Consider the following 18459-nt stretch of genomic DNA (forward strand, 5'->3'; position numbering starts at 1 on the left):
TTATTTTTATGTACATTTTATATTATTAATGCTTCTCCTTGATGGCTGTCTTATGGTTTTAAGTTTATATGTTTTAAAGGGTGGCGCGTTTTTTCACTAATTTTACTTTCAATAATGCATCATGAATTCAAGTGGACCGAACATGTTCTTTCTGATATCTTTACTTGATCATATCTCTGACTTTTGACCTACGCTGTATATATATATACTATCAGGATTTGAGGATTTTCATTGTAATCGTTTCATTTACAAGATTTACTAGAAATGTTCTCTCGTTCGTGTTTCCGCTTCACCATAGCAATTTAACATTACTTACCAACGAGATCCCCAGAGGCCCAGCCTTCTGGTAACAAAAGGTATAAAATAACTATAGTACTGCATATGATACTTGTACATGTATGTACAAACATGACTCTAGAAACAGCTTCAATCTTGGTACATGATAAGATAAGCCCTTCAGTTCTGAACAACCATCCACCACCACTCCTTCACCGCCCAGCCAGACAACCCACCCAGCCTCTCAACGACCCCAGCTTCTTCCATCCACTCCAAAACCAAAGCCACCTCCCACTCGGCAATATGTGGCTGGAATATACGGCTGATGCCAGCTGCGGTGAGGCCCGGCCGAGACGCAAGGTAGCCCACGACTGCCGCAACAACCAGATCCCAAAGCATCTTAACGAAGTTGCCATGGATATCGAACCAGAGCGGGATCTTGCAGAAGGGGAGAGAGCCTGTGGATGGAGAGAAGGGGAAGTCGGCGGGCATATCGCCCCTCGGGGCTGTTGGGGGCAGTTTTACAGGGTTCCCGTAGATGTAGCGATCGGGGACGGGAAGGACGTCGACGTCGAAGCGCAGCTTGCCCTTGTCCATGAGGCGCGTCAGGTAGCCGCCGTCTGTCAGCCCGTATTTATCCCGTGGCGGGTTTTTGGGCCAGATTGTCACTCGCCCCTCGGCGAAGAGGTTGATTAGCACGAGGATATCGCCGTCCTCAGCGTCGTAGTTCACGGCGCATCTGCCTTCCAGATGTAACTGTGTGTCCAGGATTGTGGTTTTGAAAGTCACTGCGCGTTTCAGCTGGGTTGCTTCGATGGCACGTTTGCGCCCGAATGTATGCACGAAGTATTCTGTGACGTCGTAATTTCGCCCTGGAGTAATCCGGCCCCTGTTGCCCATGGAGATAACCCGTTCAGTGATAAGTGACTGTATCGCTTGTCCAATGAGATCCTCACCAAGGCATTCGAGAATCCGTCGTGCTTCGGCTGGGTTATATGACTCCTCCGGCGTGATCACGTTCGCTCGTACCCAGGTTTTAGCCATGTTTAGGCGCTCAATTCTTGGCCATTGCCGCTCACATTTCGTGCCTGCTTTAGTGACGGGGATTACAAAGTTTGTTCCAGCTAGCAAAGCTTGTTTTCGCGGAATCGTCGCTGGGGCGTTATGTTGGAACAGCTCGTCAAGCGTTTGTACGGGTTCCGGGCGAACGTCAAAGAGGCTATTGAATTGTTGGCGGGTAGCTGGTAGGCTCGGAAGGTTATCTGAACCTGGGCCTTCAAGTTGCTTGTTCGCCCAATCAACGATCCACTGCCAATCATACGAGGGAAGGTCACCATAATCGATCCGGGGTACCTGGTCCTTTTCGTACGCTTCTGCAAACCGCTCTTGAAAATCGCTTTGCATTTTGGACATTTGCAGTCGATTTCGCGAAAGGATGGCCTTTCCGCGATCTCTGATTAATTTAGGGTCGTGATCTGGGAAAGCTAATGTAACAAGCTGCCAGTCAACCATTTTACCCTCGAGTCCACCAGCTAAGGTTCGAACAACAACGATCGCAACGGTAAGCTTTTGTACAATATCACTAGATAGAACTTTGATGAGTCTACTTCTTCGAACAGTCGGAGCCGTTGCTTTGGGTGTTCGTTTCTCTGCTTTGGGCTCCTGGAATTGTTCGAGACGTCTGTTGACGGGTAGTTCGGGCCGCCTCTGACCACGAGGTGCGATTTGACGAGCGGAGGGGCGATCTGATGGAGTTACCCCGGCAGATGATGATGTCAGGGTCCGAAGTGGAGTCTGGGCAAGTGGTGCTTGTCGTCCCTTTGAGACCCGTCGGGATTCATTCGCCTCAAAGCGAATCGAGCCGTCGAGAGGAGCACTCTCGAATGGTCCCGGTATCCCATGGTTAATGTATCTCCATCCAGCTCGCTGCAAGTCGAATAGTTCAGGGTGCCTAGATTCCCATCTGCCTACGGCATCAATTTCGGAAAATACCCGGGTAGAAACAGGATCGGGGAGATTCGACGTATCAAGCTGACGTTTCCTCGTCATGGAAAGAATATCTCCAAGGTCTCCGGGTAAGCTCATTATTGTCTGGCCCGATCGGGGTCCCGTTGTTGTTAAGCTACGCCATTGCGTATGGGCGAATGTGGTTCCAAATGTGCCGGTTGGAGCATGGAATGATTGGAACGTATGGAAAATAATTGCATCTGGTGGCAGCCTTGCGGTTGACCGGGGATGCCTCCTGGAAGCGTCAGATGTCCGTGTTCCAGTTGCAAGGCCCGAGTTTGGTGACGTTAACCAGTTTAGAACGGAATATGGATGTGATCGGCGCTTAGTACTTCGAAGCCGTTTTATGGGTCCTGGTTTTGGTTTGTGGACCCGGGGTGGCCTCATTTCAGGGGGTCGACTTCTCGCTGGCGTTTGATGCAAAGTAACGGTTATCTCTTCTTCAATGTCGGGGAGCTTTCTTGCAGGCAGCTGTGTGATTTTTTGTGACTTCCTGATTGTTGGATCAATCTCTGGGCCAGGGGGGAAGTATTGCTGGGGGTCGGCTGATAATATTGCCCTCTGTAAATCTATGACTGCTGGATCCGTTGCATGAATTTCTGGTTTTGCAATAATGGACTTTGTAACCACTAGCCCTTTGCTGTTCCTCCCACTGAAAGTTAGTTGGCGGAGTTTCCCGCTCTCGATCATATATTTCACTGAATTTCGAAGTGTGCGAAAGTCTGGCCTTTCGGTTTGTTTAGTCTTCAACCAAGCGGTAGTGAAAGGGTACCACAGCTCAGTGCCATATGGGTACACTCCGCCCGAGCTCTCGACCACATCCATGACAATCTTCCTCCGAAGAAACGCAATGGATCCCCCTTGAGTATCTATTTTCTTGGTCTTGGTTTTGGCACTAGTAGTAACTGATACGGGCTTAGAAGCGCGAGAGGCTGTTTCTGGGGTTGGGGTTTGGGTTTGGGTTTGGGTTTTGCTACTTTTGGCATCCTTATTTTCCACTCTGGGCTCGGGGATATCATTATGTGTATCGTTTGATTCGCATACATCCTGGGAAGGAGTAGTAGCAGAGGGCTGGGTTGGGGGTGATCGTAAATCTTCAGGGGAGGGTCCACCATTACTCTCACTAGGCATATCTTCAACTACCTGAGGCGACTCTGGTTGCTCAGAGCTCACAATGATGTCGTCAACTTTTCGTTGTCTCTCACGCCTAGTTGCGGCGGGGGTCCCATCCTCCGCTGTAGTTTGTGAAGTTTGCATCGGCTCGTCCCCAGCTTGGGGAATAGTGGAATCCCGCCCACTTGGTTCGGCCGGACTAGTTCTAACGTCCCGACCAGAAGCCTTGTCACCCCCTGGAATCGGGGCTTGATGGCCCTTTCGTAGCTGCCTTCCCCTTTTTTTATGCGGAAGCCCGGCGGCTTGAGGTGCCATGGATGTTTCTTCACCATCATCCATGTCGGTATATTTCCTCTTATTAGAAACCAGAGGATTGTCGATTTGGTCACTAGTCACGGTGTCAACAACCAGAGGAGGTACCTCCTGAAAATCGGTATCCTCTCCTCTTTGAGATGGATCAACCAGCCGTGGTGAGGAGGCCGCAGGGGGTTGAGAGGTTTCCGTTTCTTGGTGAGGTAATGATACAGATCGATCCGCAACGGCTTCCTCGTTATTGACAGCTACAAAACTAGTCTCCAAATCCTCCGTGGGTTCATCTGGGGTAGCTTCAGTATCTTTTTGGCTAACAAACCAATCAAGGTCCTTCAGTTTCTCTGATTTGACGACAGCAATACGACTTCGCCCCGGGCGACCCCGAGCTTTCCCAATGGGTCGTCGTTTGCCTGGTGGAGTTAGAAAGATACCAGCTCCGGGCCGTTCAAGTAGAAGAACGCTATATTCGGTCCAAGTCTCATCGAATCCCTGGGCTTCTAACTTCTCTTTCTCAGTCATACCGGCAAAAGGATCAACAAATTCCTTCACTTTTCGCTGGCGTTTCGACGATCCCCCAACTTTCCCTTTGTCGATAACGTCCTCCACGACATCTCCTGGCCGGTCAAGGTCTGCTTCTACAGCCCTACGCTTCCGTCCTCGAGAAATAGTACTTGGTGCCGTCTCCGCTTCGGCGGCTGATGAACCGGCTAACCCGAGATGAACAGAAGATCTTTCGGGCTCTCCACCCAACACCCTGCCTCGGAAAATCACAGCTTTTGAAAGAATCAGTATAAGATCACTTCATATATTGGGGCCATCACGTACCACAACTCCCATCATTACGTTGTCTAACAACAGGGTCGAATATCTTAGGAGTATAATCCGAAGGTTTCGCAACCTCAAGACAGCCTCTAAGTGTTGCGTCACCATTATTCAGGAGGTTCGATGGTATCTTATCCACAAGGAAACCGTGCTCATCTACTTGGGATGTAGCACCAACAGGAGGAACTTTGACACTGGGTTTTGCCTCCGGTGAAAGTTTCACTGCTTCCCACGACACTTGGCCCTCGTCCACGAGTGAACTAAAATTTCGCAATGAATAATGGATATACATCGAAATCGTGCCACGAAGCCCTACATCTCGAACCAGGGCGAGATGTCGAAGATGAAGCGGCTGAGAAACCTGCCAAGTCTCGACAAGTCGACTCACTGTATACTCGATTGGTCGTCTGTAAAATGGTCCCATACAAGCAATGTTGATATCCTTGAATAATTCAAATCAGTTTCAAGACAAATATTGCTTACAAGGTTTTTCACCTCACTTACGTAGTTAGTACTCCCTTCTTGCCCACTTCTGTGCACAATGTCAAATATCAAATTTGGCAAAATTTGGTCTGGAGTCCATCTAGGTACCACCCGTCCCATCTGCTCCAAATATTCCACTTCAGGTGTACTGACGTCTCTCTTAACCTCTGGTATTTCATCAATCGTATCTTGTTGGCCTTGGTCTTGGTCCATTTCAGCAGCATCCAGATCCTCCTGCTCCAAGTATGTCATCAGGGTGCGGCTGTCTTCGAGGAAAATCCGAAGGTCATTATCGGTAAGTTCCCGGATAAGCATTACCGACTGATGTCGAGTCTTCATCTTATCGGAGTATTGAGACACTGCCCTAACACGACGAACACAACCTATTCTTTCTAACTTGCGAATGGCCCTTCCTAAAATCCTTCTGCGCCAGTGATCCTCCATTCCAAGCTTTACCTTCAAGTCACTCCGTGTAATGACTTTGAATTCTTTCAGGAAATGAAATAGCTTTTCGAGGAGGACAGGGAACTCAATCACATTGCAAAGCTCATCCGGAGCAGGACTCGTATTCTCCTCAGACATCCCACCAGGCTTATCTGAGGGTTTCGAGTGAAGAAATTGGCGGAGTGTGCATAAACTTGTACGAGACGACTTAAACTGGATAGCTTTTTTTTCGATATATCCCTTCTGGCTTAAAGAATCTGTTCGCTTTGGGACGGAGCGCTTATCTTGCCCGCTCAGTTTAGGTAATTCCAGCTGCATAATCCCTTGCCATTTCCGGGAAGCAATTATAGATAAAAGAGCGAACTCCAGAGGAGGAATTCTTGAATGATCGATCTCGTGCCCAGCGATCGCGAGCCACATTCGTTCCTCCGAAACGAACACGCGAAGTGTGTCGTCGGAATCTGACTGTATCTGAGTTTCAGCAGCAGAAGAGCCACCATTTCCGGATGTTTGAGTATTTTGTGAATTGGGAAATGGCTCCCCCGCAGTGCTTTTGGCACACCGACCTTTCACCTCATCCAGGGTAAGGTTATTTCCTTCTCTGTTCTGGCCAACAGAAACCTCTGGGTGCCTGGTCAGCCATACCCATGCTTTTTGTTTGAACTTACGGTCCACATTTGGCGTGCGGCCAACAGCTCCAGCAAGTTGAGCAGGGCGATTACTCGAGGTTGCAGATTGGGCATAGAAGTCATCAATAAAAGCAAGGACATCCGTAGGAGAAGCGCCTGTATATATCGGTTAGTACATCTGCACTTGGAAAGCCAGAAGTGCTAATTCCCGGAAATCAACATCGGGCCCTTATGAAACATATTTGCAAAAGTAAGAGAGTTCTGTTAAAGTACAAACTTATAAATTGCAAAGATATTGACTAACATATCAAATGCATTATGCATCACCATTTCTTTATCTTGACCACTGGTGTGTAAGGGATGAAAAAGGGGCAAGAACTGGCGCAAGGGGAAAACACACCTCGTTCGCCACAGAGCGAAATCTCCGCGAGCAAAAATTCGATAAGGTCTCTCAAACTCCGAGCCATCTTTGCATTATCCCCCTTTTAACGGGGAAATTCAATATCAGAAATATTTTTCTGCCATCCTGCTTTTTCGCCGCGACGGGATTCGAACTTGCGTCGTTGGAGTGATGTTGGCTTGTTGGGTTTGATATTTTCCGCAAATCTGTAGGTGGTCTGTGCTTTGTGGCGAAACTCAAAATTTACGTAACAAGGTTTTGATAGTCACGTGATTTGTGGACTGCGGACGTGATTTTGATATTGGTCACATATATAACTATATACGCAGTAGATGCTTTGAATTCCTAATTAGCAGGGATTCAAACACATGCACACTCACATGATCTCACTGTCGAATGGAAGGTTTAGCCGGGCCTGACACTGGGGATCATCAATTTGCGCGATCCGGATGTTGTTGGCTTTCGCATGCCGTGATAATATTTATTCTATGGAACATAAAACCAACAAGGCCAGGCTAATCCAATCCCTTCGTCTGAAACCGGAGGACTTCCTTTCAGGCTATACCAAGCTGATCATTCGTCAGCGGTTATCTACAAAGCTAGAGAGGTCATGAGAAAATACTATGAGGCACTCTTGCAACGCAAAGAGGCTGTCCTCTGGGCTCAATTTTATTTCGCTTCACGATGTCCTGGATGCTGTCACTCGAGACTACGAGTCTAGGAGGGCAATGCGCAAGGTTCGCACACAGAAATTGAAAGCGCTAGGCCTTGAATCACCTAGATTGCATTTTTGTTCATTATTATTGCACCGCGCTCCGTACATATCGGAGCCCAATTGCTCCCTCGCCGGGAACGTTGAGTTCAGAAAATTGGCCAATCACGACAATGCCGATGATGTCAACGCCCTTGAGTGGCAATGATGTCATTTTTTTTTTTCCTACGCATGTGCTTACTGATGAATATGTCGGATGCTATAGATAGATAGAATATCTTGGATACGCGGGATATATAGTTTCGATCATGCCTTGGTATCCGCTCGCTCCCTCACACTTCAATTTCGAAGGCCCTGAACTTTAACTTAACACCATATCCATATTTTTCTTCGAGCCATTTGCCTATTTTCAGATTTTTTATTAACTTATCACGATATGAATGCTGTATATGACACTTTCCATAAATGGACAAAGCTACAATTCCGCCAGCTCCAGGCCCGCCGGAACTTCCCTACTCCTTGAGGGATCGCAAATGGTCAATCACACTTTTCTGGATTATGTTTGTCATTGACACGCTGGCTCAGCCGTTAATACTTTATTTCACGTTATGGTATCTTACCGACCTATCTCACAATATAGGTAGGAATTTCTGAGGCCCCGAGTATTTTGAACAGCCTGGCTAACAATGCTTCCATTTCACCGTTAGTTTTCACTATAAGCACGGCTCTATTGGGTGGAGTTGCTGTCGCCGAATATTTCTACCGATTTTATACACTGTATAGGAAAGGGTCTGTCGTAAGGCCACTCAATGCCCGGCGATCATGGGTAAGTTGTATGAAAGTGGTCTTTTGCACCTCATGAGGCTAACATGAAATGTCTGCAGTTAGATTTTTTCCAGATAAACTTCACCATAGTGTGGCTTATCCTCGCCGTTGAACTAATTGTGTATGTCATTTCTTTTCTCGTATGCATGACCCTTTGGCAGTTAGCTAACTCGATATTAGAGGAACCGTACAAGAGGAACCATTCAGTAAGCAGTGCTTTTACATTATCCTACATGCCCAATTTAACAACCTCCATTTTAACATGATCAACTTCTTTAGTCCGCCTCCTCGCAATGCCCTTACCTACAGTTATGTATTACTTCGGAATCGTACATTTAACTCTTGACATCCTCCGTGCTAAAGGATACCAAGCGCCATTCCGAATATCGTCCACACCCAAAGGTTCCGTAATGCCTACCGCGCTATATGTTCTAATAGAAGATATCGTTGCGGTGGATGGTGCAGGTGGTCAGAAATATCGACGAGCGCTTCGGAACAGATACCTAGCAAGCCCATATTTTAGACAGATGCTTTTCGAGATGAATTGTTTCTGGGCAGGTGGATCAATTGTCTTTGCCACGGTGTCAACTATATTAATATTTACAACTCCAAGAGATGTTGCCTATGTGGTGAGTTTAATACCAAATGACATCTACTTCAGCTTCATATCGAAATTTCTAACATATTTTCTTCTTCACACATTCAGATAGGATGGAGCCTCCCAATCCTTTGGGCTGGGATATGGACCCTGATTACCATTCCGTGGGTGCAGGCAGATCTACGGAAAGAAAAGGCAGCCTGGGCAGAAAATATCACCTTAGATACGGAGCCTTATACTGACAACATTCTGGGCCCGAAACCGAGAACCCGTCTCCTCTCCACATCTGGGCGTTTGTTTTCCATGCACCCCTTTCAAAATCCAGATTCGCAGAACACTGGTGGGGAGGCAGACCGCACGTCGTCGTTAACCACAAGCGAAGAAGTTTGATTATACAAGCTTTCGGTATCTTAACTACCATACCTTATAGATAGAATGTATAGTACTTTTCCTCCCTCTTTCTTTCTTTCTTTCTTTCTCTTTTTGCGAAAATGGAGATGTATTTATGAAAAAATAGGATGTCACCCTTGCTGTAACTGCCACAGACATACCCTTCACTCTCACCATTCCCTCTTGGCACCATAATAGTTCTCTTAGTTATTCTTTGTAATTAGTCACTTATGCTTGTAAAATTAAATAAATGAAACACCCGAAGAAGCGATTTTCTTTTTACACAGGACGGCTTTCAAGCTCGCAAATCCGATTCCGCTCACCCTTGCCCGTAGGAACTCTTCGAACGTATCTATATGCGACTCATAACCCAATTGCCCAGATCACACTTGTAGAGCAAGCTACTAATCAGCCTATGTATGCTCTTTCAATCAGGATACCAATCGAAATGTAAATAGAACAGTTCGAGCACTACAACAAAATTTTATTTGTTCGGCAAAAACCTAGCTCTCGCTTTGGACACTATCACAGGTGTTGGAAGCAACTCGTGTTCTCAAAAGGGAAATTCCATGAATGCAAGATGGTTATGCATAAATTTGGCTAAGTAGAGAAAGGGGGAAGAAAGAAGAAAGAAACAGTAACACAGACAAGAAAGGAAAGGAGAAAAAAGAAGAGAGAAGACAGAGTCCCAAGTCCATACACAAAATCAACTGACTGACTGACCGACACCTGAATATATGCGTGCGATATGCTAAATAATTTCTTAGGAAACGAGATGGGAATATGGCGAAAAGGAAGAAAAGAAAGGTAGAGGAAATATTGTCCATAGAACACGGAAGGATAAGCGTTCGTTGGAAAACGAGTTCTCGTCTTTTTTTCTTTTCTTTTCATTTTTCATTTTTCATTTTTTTCATTTTTTTTCATTTTTTTTCATTTTTTTCTAAAATAAATATGTCGTTGCAGGGCGGAAACTTCCCCATAATTCGCTTCTTCCGTAGCGTTGGAAAGGGAAGATTTATAAAGCGGGCTGCGAACTGTGCGCCTAAATGAGTCCCTTTGTCCAGGAATGAAAACTGGTATAAATGTTGAAATAGGAATGATACGCTGTCAGATAGATAAGGGATAAACTTAGACAAAACAAGAAGCAAAAGTATACCCCAGTTAAGATGCATGCATGTATCTGAGAACCTAGGAAAGAATAGATGAAAAAGAAAATTAAAAAAAAGTAAAGAAAGTAAAGAAGATAAACAAGAGCTTAGATATCCACCCAAACAACACACAATGGTCAAGTAGGGCCAATAAACGCGAGAAGGGTAGTGGTAATAAAAGAGTTCGTATGTCAAGCCGTCCATACAACAAGGAGATTTGAGAAACGCCATTTATATGCTGTGTTTTAAAACATATCTCTTCCTGCCAATGTTGGGGTCCCACCCGCAATGCAACTGATGTCAAGAAAACAAGAAATAAGATAAGAAAGAGGGTGATTATCTATGAATGAGATGGTTATTGTTGAAAAGTAGGTGTCGGGCTTAGCGTTTTGAGGAAAGCCATAGAGTAGGGATGTAAACTAGGAAGTATCTGAGTGTTTGGTTTAAGGTGCGGTGCCCCACACGGGTAGGGCCCAGAAAGTCCATTGGCCAAGATTTATGGTGCCAGTTTTATTTTCTTTCAAGGGAAGGGCCACGGGGTTCTCGAGAGCCCATCAGCTTCTGTCCTATACGGGCCAGAGAATTTTTCCGTCGTCTAGAGAAAGACACAGACGCAACATGTCAGTTTCTTTGAGCACTCTCCAATATGCTAAGAAACACCGGCCAAAAACGTGAAAACGTGGTAAAACTTGGAAATGCAAATTCGCACGGAGAGGTGGAGCTCACCCTTCGGCTAGAGAATCATCATCATCCCCACCCCCATTGAGTTGGCGTAGAGATCGATTATCACTCGTACGGGGTCTCGGGACCGATTCTAAAAAGAGGTGGGAACCCTAAATACCGATTACAGCAATTTGATTAGCAAGGTCAACTATTCAAGGGATTGGCGGGATCACATACATCATCGCGGGGATCGATGTTTTCACTCCTGGCGGACCGCGAGTCAGATATGATGTGAGACATCGTTAAAGATCGCGCTGCACTAGATGTCACTGAATTTGAGCGGCCAAGGGGTGAGGCAGTTGAGGTGAAGGAACGACGAGGGGGGGATTCTGATCTTTCGCTGGCGGAGCTGTGACTGATGAAACTGCCTCCTCCATCTGAAGAAGGTGCGGTATGTGTGTTTGCGAAGCTGTCAGATACGCTGAGGACCTGGGTCGAGGAAGCGAGTTCACGCAGACGTATTTGTTGCTGTTTGTTTGGGCGGTGATGTGATAGTTTATTGCCAAGGATTGCGGGAGTGTGAGAGATGAGTGCTTTGATAACATCTTTTTTAAGTCGTAGAGCAAGGTCAAGATTTGACCAGGTCTTATTCCGATATTCAAGCACGGGAAGCCTAAAGACGAAGTTATGCACATCCTCGATATTGCGTTCCCCTTTCCCTTTGTAACTCAAACAGAGAACAACATCGTTGATTTTAACATGAGCCAAAGTCATGAAGTTAGAAGCACGGGACATCATCTGGGATAGGTCATCGGAGGTCTTATCGCCATTTGTAGTGGAAGATTTGGTTGAGGACCTCGCCAACCCGAATTTCTTGCCCCTCTCTTCAGTCCCGTTTACATACACTAACGATCTGTCAGTGGCATTCCTACTCAGGGGGCGGAGATTATCGGCAGATGCCTTCCTTGGTATACGACTTGTCGAGGGGCGAGATGCCGATCGTGGTCTGTCGCCCGCAGCTAGATGCCTGCGTGGATTGTCCTTGTGGAGGGGCGTCATCGCAAGGCCCTTGGTTCGTTGCGAAGGCGAAACCGATCGGCGATGATCTGAGAACGTGAGAGTGGGTTTCAAACGGTTCTCCATGGCACCAGGGCCTAAAATAAATGACTGGGCGTCATCCGCAGAGCCGCTTCCAGTGCTACTGGCGGGAGTCGCGGGTTCGGTATGATCTTCTTCGCTATCCGACCCATCCTCTTGCGGGCGCATGTGCTTTATCATGAACGGTGAGAACGCCCCGTTTTCAAACGCATTTGAGCCCATCCCGGGGAAAATGTATTCGAACAGCTTCTTTCCAAGCTCCCTTTCCAGCTGAACTTTTAATGGCAACAAAGTTACTTCGAAATGATTCAATACAGGTATCCCAGCGACAGCTTCGAGCATGAACCAATCGACCTTGAGCAAATTGTCATCCTCGTTTTGCGGAGTTTTTCTGTGCTCATCCAGGTAGGGAACAATCATTTGCGGGTAGATTGCACTGGGGAGAAGATTGAGACCGTAGATCTGTTGAATCTCTATCGTATTCCGGTTCGACCCATCGATGTTGTCAGTCCGCGCATACGACGCATTCCGCAATTGGAACTCCACAAGAGGCTCTTGAGGGCTCGTCATTAGATGCCACACGAGCTCGGATGCTGACAAGGCCCAGCGCAAGACCCCACTCGAGTGTGACACGGTTCGCTCCTCACTTTTGCGCTGTGAGGTCGTGATAGCTTTCATGATGAAGAACAATTCATCTTCGCATAGTGCTAAATCACGTTCCAGCGCGATCCAATCCTGCCACCCCTGAGAGTCGAGGTATTTGGCTTGTATTTGGAACACATTCTTGATTTCCTCGAGTTGACGTATCCTTTGCTGCAGGCGGCTCACCATCTGAGGAGCACCTCTTAAGTCACTGAAATCCGAGGCAAGCATGATCTTTTCGAGCTTCTCGCTTCGTACTTTTTCAAGCGGTTCGCTGAAAAGTAGAAGGTCAAGCACAATGATATACATGGAGTAGTACTGATCAGAATCACATATCGCCCGCACATGCGAAAACTCAACCAAGATTTGATCCATCCGGTCCTCGTTGTAGGTTGGAAGGTCTACCGGGTTATCTTCATCGTTTTCGCTCGCAATCTTCTCATTATACTTCAATCTCAGTGTATTGTACTTGTCATACCGCAGGCTTGCAGAAGTTTTCTGGATAATTCTTGAAAAACCAGATGGATCCAGGTCGAAATCAAACATGCACTCAAGAGACACCCAAGGAGGCCATGCAGAGCCTGGCGCGTTTCCGTACCTATTACCGGAATAAAGATGAAGATGTTTGAACAAGCTTTTCTGGGTGGTTACGAAGAACTGGGCACTGTCCATATCTAGAGTGAACCGACGTTGTACCAGGCCGGAAACATCATCAGATACGCGATGTTTATCCATGATCGAGACAACCTTTAACTGCATGCCCTTGGCCGTAACGAGGGCGACAGCTTTCTTATTCTTTTCACTCTGCAGCTGGATCTGTGGCGCGATCAGGCGAAGATGGTAACTGTTCTGCGGTGTGAAGTCTGGGGCAATTTTATCGCCCGCTTCAGCAATTGATGACTGGCGTCTCGTTTCCTTAGGTGTCGGGTCATCAGCATTAACAAAACGTTTGGCATCGTTAAGAAGTTGCTCGATGCGATCTTCAACTGAGATTTCATCGTCGTCAGGCTGTTGTTCATCGGAATCCGACGGCGACGCGGACGTAGACGGTGGTTGTTTGCCTGCCTCCCGTGATCGCAGTTTTGATTTTCCTTGTTCTTCTACGATATCCAGGATAAACTTTACCGCTCGTCGAGACATGTAATAAACAAACCCTCGTCTCTGGCTGACCTGATGGATGTAGCGAAGAATGATGTTTCGGAGAGAATTGTTCCACTTCAACTGAATATTGTGAATGATGAAGCGGTTGTCGAAGTCACTAATGAGCTCGTCATTTGGTGAGGCATAGAGCCCATCGATCTCAGCATCGTCGCTCCCTTGTTCAGATGAGGGCGACTGTCCCATGGCTGAGGCTGGAGTTCTGTGGCTACGTTCACTTCCTCGGCCATTCGACTCTGCATCACCCGCAAGCTGTTTCCGAAGGCGTTGTAACCCGTCGTCTAAAAACTTTCTTCGTCGCTGCAGTGATTCACCCTGTCTAACGAAGAGTTCATACTGGCTCTTGAGGCCATCAGCAGCATGACTATCCCGAACAACTCGTAGTTCCTGTTCTCCGATCATCCGGTTGTGGGCGACAATTTGTGCATCAAGACTATCAAGGCGCTCCTTGATTAGTTCCATCTGTACCCTTCTTGGATCATTGTCTTGTGACATCACGCAATGGTGTGACGGTTCGTCTCCGAAGGGGCTGTAACCGGTTTCATCGACACCCCGTTCCTCATGGTCTGTTTGTCGGAAATAAGAGAATCGAGGAGAGTATGCAAGAGGTAGGATTCGGGTGCGAGGATTGGACTCTGAAATGAGCATCCAGTCAAGTTCAACGAAATCATCCATATCAACCCAGTTGAAGTCTTGATCTGGAATGGTGAATCGAGATAAATCAGCGGGAGCAGTTGGTTGTTGAAAAGAGGACAAGATGCCATCGGCAGCGTCGACGTCTGCAAGGTTTGTTCCCGCAATAGCCACCGATACTGCTCTGAAATCTGCAGAAATGAAATCCAGCTGGGCTCGGTTGATTCGCATGGTGCTCGCTTTGGTTTGTTTCGAACGTCCCTTAACCATCACATTGACTAGCTCCCTCCGTTGATGGAGGTCCAGCATAAAGCTGTCGAGGCGAACTTTAATTCCAGTGGCAGACACCACTTCCTCGCTGTAGTCCTCGGCATCTTTGTGCTTGTAAATATGCGCCACAAACAGTGGGGAGAGAAACAAATTATACTTGACAGTAGCCAAATGGCGGCCAAACTTCTTGCTCGTTTTGGTCACACCGGGCCAGAGGGGCCCCTGCCGAACAGGCAACGACATGACCCCAGAAAACAGTGACCACCAGCTAAAAAAGTGCGTGAAGAACCTTGGTGTCAAATGGACCGTATTGTAGCTTGTTGACGGTTCGCGATTCGACACAGACCAAACTCGAGATACTGGGGCCACAACAGCAAGTGACAAATGAATATGGTTGCTTCGGAATCCACGGAAAGCATCGTAATCCTTGAGGTCGTCGGGGGGTATGTATCGTGGGTTCTTCAAAACAACATCATAATGTGGTTTGAAATCAAACGAGCGTTCCGAAGCGTTGATATTCCGTTCGAAAACAAGCCCGGAAAGCCACCGGACATTCCCAGAGAGCTTCATGATAACCTTTTTAAAAAGAGAGGCATCCTTTGATGATCTGAGCGATGTACTGTCAGAATCAAAAGTTGCATCGTATGAATGGCGAGCTTGGTGGCTATAGTCCGGAATCGCGAGAACGTATTCTCCACCTGTGACCGCCATAAACTCTCTGGGGTCGTCTCTTGTGTGTATCTCCCACTGCACGTCTTTGCGCCAGCACATTACAAAACCTGCACCATAACCAGTGACTACATAAGGGTCGCGAGAACCTGCATTGACATATCAGTAAAAAAAACGTATACTAAGGGAACTAACGTGGCCTAACTTGAGGGAACATACCTTTCAACCGCAAGTGAACATCTCCATCCCCTTTCCAAACAACATTTATTCTAGAATGGAAACTTAGACGAATTTTATCCCAGAACCCAACACGCTCAGAAGGGTCAATCTCCGGTTTCGAAAAGCCCTCTATGATTTTCATCATATCCTGAATGACAGGTTGATATGACATCCCCCAAGATATGCTAGTGGGTAAACTCGTATTAATTTCAAAGATGGCATCTGAGTAGGTCTTGACGGGCGATACCGTTCGTCGAACATCGATGGAAAACCCAGTGTGCATGACGCCATCCGACCCTTCGTTTGGTGGCACAATGTTAACCATAACATGGCGTGAGGACTCATAGTCCCGGAATTCTTCGGCGATCACGACATCGGTCCGCAGAGACCAACTTGGGAGGCGGGGGGATTGACCGTGGCGAAGGCCGGGGATGTGTAGTAGGTCAAGAGGGTAATCTCTAAGGTTTGCTCGCGCTTCGCCCATGTCCAGTTGAATGTTCATGGGGATCAATAGAGAATACTTCATGTCCAAGGGCATGCCTTTTCCTATCCTATGCAGGAAATGTGGATATTCATTGATGGGGAAAGAAGGTTTATCAATAACGAGATGCACATCACTAATCAGGGCCGATAGGAGCCCAGGTCTATTGGGAACATTCAGGATATTTTCGTCGTCATGCATATCCTCCGGAGGTTCATCTGCACCCGAAAACATACTTCTAATTTCTTTAATCGCAGTATTTTGAAATCGCATAGAGGTATCAATTCGAAGTCTCCAACTCCTGGCATTATGTTCTTGTAATTTGAACAGCGCCTCTTCGGAAGAAACTTTGAACGAGTCCGATATCGACGGCACGCCTTCAGGATTATATCGTACAGTCCGAGTCGGTCTTCGTCCCCTCGGTTCAGATCCGGAACGGGGTCGTCCATCTGCGCTTTTGCTTCTCACTTGCTCACCCCTCTTTCTTGAACGGGCCGTAGAACGAGTGCCCGGAATGGCATGACTCGACTGCGTCCGGTATCGAGAAGATGCTTGTCGTTGTTGGAGTTCCTTTAGCCTTTTGGCTTTCATGTAGAATGCTTCCTCTCGAGCCAGACGTTGCTTCTGTTCTAGAAGACCCAGACGATAAATACACCCTAATTTCCATTCGAAAGCATCATCTTCCAGCTCAAAAAGTAGAGCTTTACTGCGAAGCGAAATCCTTGGTACACGTTTCGGTCCCTCGGGGTGTTTTTCCAGGACATACTCGTTCGTCCTTGTTTTGAAGCGATGATTCAGCTGTTGCACAGATTTGGCGGTGTTGATAAAGTTGTCGAATATGCGGTACATTATCATCTGATGAGGTACAGCAACCCGTATGAACTCCGTAGAAACATCAACAGACTTCTCTTCAATGACGCTCCCGTCTGGCTTCCGTCGAGTTTCCCGCAACCCCACTCGAATGTTATTAACACTCACGATTCGAGCCCATGTGCCTTGTATCTTCGGGGCTTCGGCATGGAGGCGAATAAGCTGTGACCGCATAAAGGGGGCAGACCACCGGTGGCGCCCAGCAGCGAATCCATATATTTGGAGCATCATTGGAGGATCCGCTGGCATCGTACATTTAATCTGGATTAGAGATGCTTTTATGTCAACGGTAATAAGCTCAGCCGACATAAGCCTAATGGGAGCGTCAAGAGGCCCAAACTTTTTCGTCGCGCCAGGCAGGTTACTCGGGGCTGAGGGTTTGGCAGTCCGTGGACGTAGAAAGGCATCCCGTAATACAGAAACGGCAATCCCAACAGCATAATACCGATAAAGGGAACAGTCAAGGTATATCGCTTTAACAGTGGAGTTGATATGGAATATAGGGCCTTGTAGGTCGCTCGATGTGCTTAACGCCACTTCAAAACGGGGAACAGAAATGAACGACTCTGGCTCCATGAAATCTGCAGACTCCATCACGAATCCTTCCAGGCCACGAACATGGAATGCCAAGCGTCTCCCATCAGCCTGGCCTTGGAGAGACTTTCGAGAGGCGGAAGAAGATGAGGTGAATCGGAACGAATGTTCATCTGTAGTTGTGGAATGGCTTGGAGTTCGACGTTTTACCGATCTTTGATGTGGCTCTGATTTCTGCGATTGATAATCGGCCGTCCACCCTTGCAGCTGCAGAACCATGCCACGCGTGGTCGTCCCGATGCTGTTATCAATCCCAGCCACTTCAACACTAAACCCGGAAGCCTCAAACTGGAATTGCAGAAGCCACGGAGGTAGGCGCCTTAGAAGGCTGGGTGGGTTGGCATCAAGAGATGTCGACAACTTTGTCGACTGGACATGTGAATGGAACTGGTCGATTACTTGATGTACACCACGGCTAACTTCCCCACTAACCAGATGGATGGAAAAAGTGTTTAAACTCCCGGAAGCGACGACACAGACTTCTGGAGATGCGTTGAGGTGGATCTTGACTTCCATTGTTTCGGTATTTAATAGACGATATTTCGATCCAAAAAAGGTCTGGTAATAAAGTTGGTGGGCAGCCACCCGGTAGATCGAAGACAAGGAGTAGTGGATTCCTTCCTCCGCAGAGTGTGACGATTCGATATCTAGGGAGATGGAGGATATGGAGGAAACGAGCATATTGTAACTATGATCCTGGCCAGTGTCTGCAAGTGGAAGAACAAATCGAAGTACAGGCTCATGAACCGATAATTTGATACTCGCTTTTGGTAGAAGATGAGAAATGATAATGTGATTATTTCGGGTCTTGCTTCGGGGGGGAGATTTTCTCTTTTGGAGGATGAATAGTATTTGCGACAGATGTTTTGGCTCAACATCAATAGAAGGGGAGGTCACGACGAGATTGGCGAAAAGGACATTGGTGTTCCGTTCAGCAACCCCTCTGTTCTCGGAGTACGATACAGTCTTGGAGGGGAACGTGGTCTTGATGGTAGTTGTAGCC

General features: G+C 47.1%; 2 protein-coding genes across 3 annotated transcripts; one reads left to right on the top strand and one right to left on the bottom strand.

The window, feature by feature from the left end:
* Window positions 1-86: 86 nt before the first annotated feature.
* On the bottom strand, window positions 87-7314 carry BDCG_01259 (uncharacterized protein). The gene is made up of 4 exons (XM_045416764.1): window positions 6487-7314; window positions 5035-6242; window positions 4534-4972; window positions 87-4481 (listed from the first exon to the last, which is right to left on the bottom strand). Exons 1-4 carry the CDS (start codon window positions 6551-6553, stop codon window positions 457-459), a joined length of 5739 nt encoding a protein of 1912 aa, XP_045272417.1. The 5' UTR covers window positions 6554-7314; the 3' UTR covers window positions 87-456.
* BDCG_01260 lies at window positions 6855-9898 on the top strand. Of its 2 annotated transcripts, XM_045416766.1 has the most exons (7): window positions 6855-7838; window positions 7906-8024; window positions 8083-8144; window positions 8204-8229; window positions 8303-8652; window positions 8730-9058; window positions 9139-9898. In XM_045416766.1, exons 1-6 carry the CDS (start codon window positions 7664-7666, stop codon window positions 9009-9011), a joined length of 1014 nt encoding a protein of 337 aa, XP_045279502.1. In that variant the 5' UTR covers window positions 6855-7663; the 3' UTR covers window positions 9012-9058; window positions 9139-9898. The 2 variants fall into 2 exon arrangements, with proteins under 2 accessions (XP_045279502.1, XP_045272418.1); XM_045416765.1 differs by having other exon boundaries at window positions 8730-9898.
* Window positions 9899-18459: the final 8561 nt, after the last annotated feature.

Source organism: Blastomyces dermatitidis (genome assembly GCF_000003525.1).
Source record: "Blastomyces dermatitidis ER-3 genomic scaffold supercont1.1, whole genome shotgun sequence".
In the NCBI taxonomy this organism is placed as follows: Eukaryota; Fungi; Ascomycota; class Eurotiomycetes; order Onygenales; family Ajellomycetaceae; genus Blastomyces; species Blastomyces dermatitidis.